This window comes from Perognathus longimembris, chromosome 22 (assembly GCF_023159225.1).
Source record: "Perognathus longimembris pacificus isolate PPM17 chromosome 22, ASM2315922v1, whole genome shotgun sequence".
In the NCBI taxonomy this organism is placed as follows: domain Eukaryota; kingdom Metazoa; phylum Chordata; class Mammalia; order Rodentia; family Heteromyidae; genus Perognathus; species Perognathus longimembris.
Genome location: NC_063182.1, coordinates 35,117,518 through 35,126,707, shown reverse-complemented (window position 1 = coordinate 35,126,707; position 9,190 = coordinate 35,117,518). Strand labels below are relative to the sequence as shown.

Genomic DNA, 9,190 nt, shown 5'->3' with positions numbered 1-9,190 from the left:
CCTATAATCCTAACTACTCAGGAGGCCAAGATCTGAGGAGCTCCATCCAAAGCCACCGTGGGCAGACAAATAGGAGAGTCTTAGTAATTCAACAAAAACTTAGAAGTGAAGATGTGGCTCAAGTGGTAGAGCGCTAGCCTTCAACCAAATAAGATAACTGAGAGCTCAGACTCTTGAGTTCAAGCCCCCGAACTGGCTCAAAACAAACAAAAACAACCTTTACCAAAGGCACAAAACCTTCTATAGGAGATTATTTTTTTACTTCAATATGCCAGGGCCAATATGTTTGAAAAGTACAACAAACTTGAATTTAAATTTAAATTTAAAAATGAAAGTGATTTTCCGGCATGCACAGCTCAAGTGGTAGAGTTGCCTGTATAGGAAGTCCAAGGTCCCGAATTCAAAACTCCCAGTACCACCAAAAACAAAGGAATAAATCATCAGAAGGTGATGTGTCAAGTAAGCCTTCAATGTAAGTCTAGATTTAGTAGGCATCTTACTCTGTCACACTTTGTTTTCCAAGTTGTCAAGCACATCAGCAGCCTTCCTAATGATTTAATGGACTACCAGCACTGCTCAGAAACCAGCAGCACCCCGGATGGCGCTTGTGGGGGTGGGAAAGGTTCGCCCCATCCTCCCTCCGCTCCCAAGGACTGGGGGCAGCCGAGGCCAAGACGACTTCTTTTTCCTTTCATTGTAATCAGCATTTGTCATAACTGTGACAATACATTTTCTATACATTTCAGAACGTACCTTCAAAAGCCCATACCCATCAAACGAAAGTGCAATGAAGAAATTCTCCAGACGAATAGAATCCATGGCATTCGCCATACGCTTTAGGTTGAAAATTCCATTTTCTTTGACATCAGCATTATGTATGACATAATCAGCCAAATGTGAAGTTGTACTTTTGGATTGTAAAATCTTATATACTTTCAGTGCCAGTGGTGGGGAATGTACTAGAAAAGAAACCTTTCAGAGACAGGGAAGGAATTTTTAAGAGAAAAATAGAATCGACACACAGTTATATGATTTACTTAAAAGCAACATGCTATTGTGTTTTTAATGAGCAGGCAATACTATTCCATAAGTAGTTGATAAGTTACGGATAGAAAACCACATCACAGTTTCTTCAGGAAATCCAATCACCAAAGCTCACTGGAGACATGGTCTCACCAGCACTGTGAAATTATATGGTCATTCTCAACTGTGCTACAACTGTTCTCAACAGATGACCAGAGGAATCAATTCTTCATAAAGGCTAAGAGCTTACTGTAGGCAATGCTTTCTTTCTTTAAATTATTATTTTAATATATTAAAAAGGCCAAAGCAAACCAATAGTTCAGTCAGCACCAGGCATCCGATGTAGGAAGTTTGGCAGACATGGCAAAGAATAGCAGGTGCACACAGCATAGGACACCATGTCTACCTTCCGGGAGTCATTCCATTTTCTAGAAGGCAAGCAGCCTATAAAATCTGAACATGTTGTTCTATACTTTTCCATTGTACCTCCAGAAGAGTGCACTGCTCAATGAGCCGGCAATGGCTTTTTCTTTTTTTAAAGAAAATATTTTTATTATCTTTAAGGAATTGCACAAAGAAACCAAAGAAGATTATGAGTACAGTGTGTCTTGATCAATCAATGCTACTCATTATGTAACCCTTCCAGCCACCTTTTTCCTTTCTTTTCTTAATTTTGTAGGATCTATTGAATATGTTTTGGTTATTTAACAAGGCTTTTTTTTTCCCCCTGGTTAGTTGTGAGACTTGAACTCTGGGCCTGGGCACTTGTCCCTGAGCTTTAGCTCAATGCTAGTGCTCTACCACTTGGAGCCACGGAGTCACTTCCACTTTTCTGGTGGTTAATTAGAAATAAAGAGTCTCACAGACTTTCCTGCCTGGGTGGAAACCCTGATCCTCAGGTCTCAGCCTTCTGAGTAGGTAAGAGTACAGGCGTGAGCCACCAAAGCCCGGCCCTAACAAAGCTTTTTATGTATACTACGCACCTTGATCTGTGTCAGCCCTTCAACATTTTCACCTGCTCTTAGATCCACCTCCTCCTTTATTTTCCTGAATTTTGTGTGTATACACAGCTTTTGACAAATAGAAGTAACTCCCTTTTAAAGTTCTTCCTTGTTTATGGCTGTGTGCAGCTTAAATTACACTCCAGATTCCATTAAATGTTTAATCACACACACACACACACACACACACACACACACACACACACACACACGCCCTTATTTCTGGAATATAAAGTTTTTAGACTTAAACCTCAGAAAAAAACCCAAAACACCTAAAAGCCTTAATTATACCTTAGGAAGACTTTCTTCCATGATATTTTTATCACCTGTACAATGCAAAGTTGAAACTACACAAAATTATTAAGAAGGGTGATATTTATATCAACTTTTATATTCACAATTGTCATTAAGTTGAACTAGACCCAAAATTCAATCATCATCATCGTAATAATAAATAAACTAAGGAGGCTGAGATCTCAGAATTGTGGTTCAAAGCCAGTCTGGACAAGAAAGCCCATGAGACTTTTCTTTCCAATTAACTACCAAGAACACTAGCACAAAAGCTCAGTGACAATGTCCAGGCCCCTGCGCTCAAGCCCTGAGACTAGCACACACACAAAAAATGTTACTAACGATTACTTTATTACTTCATAATCTCATTAGCCTATTTATTTAGAAAGGCATACAAGATACACAACATGGTAACATGTTATCTGGTAACAGCATTCAATATACTAATAATGACAGTAACATTTCAACATGGGATCTATTTTTCCTCTAGTTCACCTCTCTACTCTGATGTTTTAATTTCCCACTCCTCATACTCTCACCGGGTTGCTCAAGGGACCCATCCTGCGGCTAACCTCTTTTTAACAGTATGTTTTCTGGCCACACCTACCTTGTAGGATGTTTGTGAGACAGTGTGAGCATCATTCCAAACAGCGCTGACTTGAGCCTCTATGGGCTGGCCTGAGTCAGACAGCACTTGAACAGTGGGAGAATTCACGTAGACAGAAACCACTGACTTCCGCTCTTGCTCTAAAGGATTGTAGACTACAAGGTACCTGCAGAAAAACCAGCCACTGTCAGCTTTGGCATCTGAAAACATTCTTGTTTTTTTCACACATTTCCTAAGACCTCAGTTGATGTCACTGAGCCAAGGCGTGGCGAAGAGTGACCTGGAGCTCTGTTACAACTGACAGAGGGCCGGTAATTTCCTCACAACAAATACCACAGAGCACAAAGGGCAATGAAATAAAGCTTCAAAGTGCTTTTGAGAGAATAAAAACTTTCATAAGTGGAAAGAATTAACAGACTTGTAATAAAGCTCTTTCACATCCCAGAAACGACATGTAGGTATGGTTTTTTAGTCATCTGTCTAAAAAGACCACCACTTTCCAACTAATACCCTGATCCCTGCAGAATTTCAGTAAAGCAAAAAAAAAAAAAAAGCTTATTAATTGTTGCTTTGCAATTTAGCTACAATTCCTCCTATTTCAAAATATTTTAAATCACTAAACACAGAAATCCATATGGTTGCAAGTGATAAACCTCTTAATACACATGTATATTTTGTGTACAAGGGAGCCTTTCCCACTCAAGAAACTTGGATCTAGAAAAAAAGAGTATTTGATGTGAATATACTTAGAATAAGGGGCAACATTTTGTGATAAATACTGCTGTAAAAAGGACCTGACAATGGCTTAGGAGAAGCAGTAAAAATAAAACTATTAATATAAGTTCTGGCAACATTTGCCACCATGTACAATCCTTGGAATTAATTTTAAAAATGAATGAACTGAGAATTTTAGCAAATATTTTTCCAGTGTCTTGTATTGGCACATTATGAGATCCACATATCAGACGTAATTTTTACAGTGTACTTTTAAGCATAACTATTTATAAAAGGTAATTAAGATCCTAATTTTTCCTATAGGCCTCTTTCAACTCCCTGATAGTCTAATCATTCTCCATTAAACACCCAATATCCCTGATGTTTCTCATGATTGCAACTCTGACAGAACCTTCATTTCATGGCTTTGCATTAGTAGAAACTTTCTCCACACCAGTAGAAAAACTCATGAAATCTACATGCTTTGCTTGATTTATGATTTTACATTAAAATCAATTTGCATCGTATTATCTCCAAATAAATCAGAACACTTCAAAGAGAAATATTACTCACTGATTCACTAGTGAGTTTTCTATGATCTGAAATATTTGTTTTCCTAGACAAATTTGTAACTGCAGAAACATAGACTGAATAGTTGGATATAACCACTTCTCCCCCCGGGACATAATAGCTACAGAGAATAGAAGCAAGCACAGGTTTATCATAACACATTAGACAGGTTACTCGAGTTCTCTCATCCTGAGTGTACTTCCTGCACATTTTTGCTTTTATCTACATTATAAACCATTCGTTAAGAAATCAAATAAATATGTACAGTGACCAAGTGAGCAAAGGAAAAAGGAAACAACAGGGAAAAAGGACAAGGTCATAGCACAAAAATCTAAAATGTTTCACTTATATCCTGTGATACCGTGTGTGACAATATAACCAAGGAATGACTCTAATCCCATTAGATTTACACACCTATGCATTAGGACAAGAACACTTGTCCTCTCATCACTTGTGCTTATTGAAATTCCATACACATCCAAAAGAAGCAAGCCCCCTAGTCACCAACCGCAAAGAACTCCACACCTCCTTCCACAAGAGTTCCACAGAAACCAGTTTGAGGGAGAACAAAGTTGTTTCCCCCCAAGAGAAGTGCTCAGCATACCCTCTGATGATCTTGCCCACCTATTTGCATCCGTCCAGTGCACCTTGCGAGAGGCTCACTTGACTCTTCTCCATTCACAAACATCTGGAGAATCACAGCTGCCAAGATTCAGTGTTATCGATAGGCCTCTATCATATTTTCTAATGCAAAATAGGGGGAGACCAGCTGATGGTCACTCACTGTCTGCACCAAAGATGTTTAGACCAGAGCTTCCTAATGAATGATTTACATCACTGAAAGCCATGGTCCCAGATGCTTACAAAGCTAGTTAATACGAAGATCTCTAAAACACCGAGGCTTAACAAAGGCCAGTCTCTGAATTCTCCAGAAGTCTGCAGGCATTCCCAGGCAGCAATGTCACAGGCTTCCCAGAATACCTGCTGGATGGTTCTTCAGATGCTCCACTACACAAGCAGGTCATGAAGTCTATAATCAAATGAACTGGGCCCACACAAAAACCTATGTGGTAAGAATCCAGAACACTGATTCCTTCCTCTGGGAAATATAAAGAATGACTCACACTTACTACAAATGATAGTTTTCATCATACATTTGATTTTGTACCATATTGAAACACTTTTTAACAGTAAGCTATGAACTAGATTCCGTTTGTTTCACTTAAATAGCTAACTAGTATTGACCATAATAATGCTTCTATTGTACTGACTGACTGTGTAATTATCATGCCAAGAATCTATTAAAACCTAACTGTGTAGGGTATACAAGTATAATGCTACACTAAGAAAATAATTTTAATGTAGAGAGCTCCAGTATGCTCAAGTGCACAGAACAAATTTGGATGACACACATACAAATTCCTACTTGTGTATAATTTGAGTACTAGGAAAGCATAACTATAAATTAATTTCTATTAGAAATAAGTGAATCTTCATAAATGAGCTAAATTCTATTGTCATTATCAGGTTTGGAAGTCAGACATTTATTTTTGTGCCAATAACCTAAACATGAGTTACAACCTTTAAGTTATAAATGAAATCAACAACTTTCATTATAATATACAACTATCACTCCTTTACTGAAAATTAATAACATTTGATACACACCATGAAAATTAATGATATTCTGAAAATGGAGATTCATTTCTATTTTATCTAAGAAGTAATGTCAGAGAAAACTCAAGAGCACTTTTGAGAGATTTTCCCTTCTAATTTCTTACACATTAGCATTAACTTCTTAGCTATTATCTGTCATCAAGTCTTGTGACTCCTATAGTTCACAATGTGACACCAGACCCTGACAACTTGAAGCTATAGATGATTAATTCTATATATACAAAGAATAATTCTCATGTCATAAAAAAGGGCACTCATTTGTTATCTGCCAATCAAACTTCAAGACAGAAGGTGATATACTATGGCTCAGAGGAAAATGCACGAAGAAAAATGGAAGGACTTCTATGTGCTCAAGTCAAAGTGATAATTACCTTAGAGAAGAACTTCATTTTCATTGTAAGTGTAGTGCTGTCCTTGAAGAATCTACCAAAGATGAGTATATTCATTCTCTCCCATCTCTTGCAGAAGTAATTGACAGCAGGTTAAGAAAGACAACTATGACAGTCTCGAGTTTCTTCTTGGAGGCAAATCTAACAGGACCTACGAAGCTGTGAACAATTCTAAGTGTATAGAAGCTTTCTTCTTGTACTGATGGACAGAGTGAAGAGGAGTGGGCTGGTCAGTGTTTCATCTAAGTCTGAGATAGCCTGTAGACTAGATGGGCAACCTAAGAGGCACAGCCTTCATCCCTCTTACAAGGAAACTGTGGTTCTACAGGCTAAGTGTATTACAAAGATCCAGCCAGCTAAGGCATTGTCTCTATCCTTCCTACAAGGAAACTGGTTCTGCCTGTAGTTTAGATTTGTTGTGGAGATCCACCAGCTGGAACTACCCCCACAGGGCTTAGAAGACAGTTTTAACCAAGTCATCTTCTTAACCACATCACTCAAAGCCACTTTTATAAAGATCTTTTGAAAAGACAGAGCTTCCTGTGGAGATTTCCTTAGTTTCAAATATACATGAAGAACTGTCTCCTCAGCAATACCTAGGATTCCCACAGAGCTTTTCTCCTCAGGAAGCTCCAGGTGAACAAAAAGCTATTTACATTCCATGTGTATTATATTAGTGAGAGCAAGCTTAAAAATGGAAACAGTACAATAGAAAAAAAATCTTGCAAAATATACTATGAAGTTTTTCTATGACCTCACTGCATTTAGTAAGCAAAAAGAGTATTTGAGGAAATAGCTGGTGGATGACAAATACAGAAAAACTCCATTAGGAGAATGCAGCATTCTGAAATAATATCAGTGTTTAGTGCTTTATAGTTGTTGATCAGAGCACTTCACTTTGGTTGTTTTCATTTCTAAAAAAATGCAAGACAGGTAATTATTACCTTTGTAAGAACGAGGGAAGTGACGACCCAAGGCCACAAAGGACGTCAAGAACAAAGTGAAGATCTGAGCTCATTTTGTCTGATTCTTAATCAGTAACAGCATAGTGAAGACTTCCCTTCAGCCTGGACTGAGAGTTCACCTGCAATCCTAGACACTTGAAGAATCAGAGGTCACAAAGATCATGGCTGGAAAAGTTCACAGGAATCCGTCACAATCAATAGGTGGGACACAGGGATCTGGGCCTAGTACTCCAACGATGAGAGGATGAAACAGGAAGGACTGTGACTGGGGACCAGCACATGGAAAGACCCTCACAAGATTCCGTCTCCGCATGCGGGTGTGAGTCTGTAACTGTCGCCATGACAGGAGACATAAAAATAACCCAAACACAAAGTGCTGCTGCAGGCGGGGCTCAGGAAGTAAGGCACCCACTGAGCAAGGATGAGGCCCTCAATTTAAAAAATACCAAGTTGAGACCAAAAAAAAAAAATGAACATATAGAAAAGAATAATCAATAATCAATCAATCAATAATACAGTAATCAATCCACAGATAAAAAGAAATTTTGAGCCCCAAATAAGGATAAAATGCATTGGGATATATCAAGTAAAGCCCTCTTAATTCTTCACTTGAAGGTGTCAGAAGTACTGAATTAAAAATTCAATGCAGGGCTGGGGATATAGCCTAGTGGCAAGGGTGCCTGCCTCGGATACACGAGGCCCTAGGTTCGATTCCCCAGCACCACATATGCAGAAAACGGCCAGAAGCGGCGCTGTGGCTCAAGTGGCAGAGTGCTAGCCTTGAGCGGGAAGAAGCCAGGGACAGTGCTCAGGCCCTGAGTCCAAGGCCCAGGACTGGCAAAAAAAAAAAAAAAAAAATTCAATGCAAAAGAAGGCAAGCAAATATAAAACTGTCCAAAATATATTTACTGGCTAACTCACATAATGATTAAATTGAGAAATTGCTGGATTATGAATAGCCACAAATACTTAAAATATCCTAAATACATGAAAATATTATATTCTTAAACAGAAAATAATATTCTGGATTATATAGAAACAATAAAATATATAAAATTCTGAACAAAGACATTAAGTTGTTCATTGAAGCTTCTACAAACTAGGATTACTAATAAATATTCTGTATCTCCTTTTTATACTTCTTGACATAAAATGCTGATTAAAAGTATGTATTTAAAAATAAATGGTTGGGGGCTGGGGATATAGCCTAGTGGCAAGAGTGCCTGCCTCGGATACACGAGGCCCTAGGTTCGATTCCCCAGCACCACATATACAGAAAATGGCCAGAAGCGGCGCTGTGGCTCAAGTGGCAGAGTGCTAGCCTTGAGCGGGAAGAAGCCAGGGACAGTGCTCAGGCCCTGAGTCCAAGGCCCAGGACTGGCAAAAAATAAATAAATAAATAAATAAATAAATAAAAATAAATGGTTGGAAACATAACAGAAACAACTTCTCAAAAGGAGAGGGAGGGAATACAGACAGACCAAGGTGCGGATGGACATCCACTCCAGATAAGACTGGTACAAGATCAAAGGCGCAAAACGTGAACCCTAGAATTTACTCAGTAAAATATACCTCTGAAATGTCAATGTTTAAAGCTAAAAAGGGAGGTAAATACAAAGTTACTACAGGTCATGACATGAAGCTTTATTATGCAGGTGAGGGGAATAACCAGACGGTTTAATGTACTCAAGTGATCATTTTCAACACCTCATCTTAGTTGTCAGGAGAAAGAAGGATTTAGGGTGACTATTCAAAGCAGGAAAACTATGTAGACAGCTTCAACAGTTCAAACAGGAAAGGTAAAGACTTACAAAAAAGGGAACAAATTCTCCTTATCAGTAGGATTTCTTTGGATTCCCTGAAGAGGATGTGATGACAAAAAAAGAAGACTATCCTACAAAGGAGATAGTGGTGACATTAACCAAATTAAATACAGAGTGGAAGAAGGTTTCC

General features: G+C 38.4%; 1 protein-coding gene across 1 annotated transcript in view; it reads right to left on the bottom strand.

Annotated features, from left to right (window-relative positions):
• Man2a1 (mannosidase alpha class 2A member 1) overlaps positions 1-9,190 on the bottom strand; it is a 146,847-nt gene that overhangs the window by 43,285 nt on the left and 94,372 nt on the right. The window contains exons 13-14 of the mRNA XM_048331658.1: positions 2,923-3,088; positions 754-972 (exon numbers count right to left, since the gene is read on the bottom strand). Of these exons, the coding sequence (XP_048187615.1) occupies positions 754-972; positions 2,923-3,088 (385 nt within the window). The remainder of the gene's footprint in view (positions 1-753; positions 973-2,922; positions 3,089-9,190) is intronic.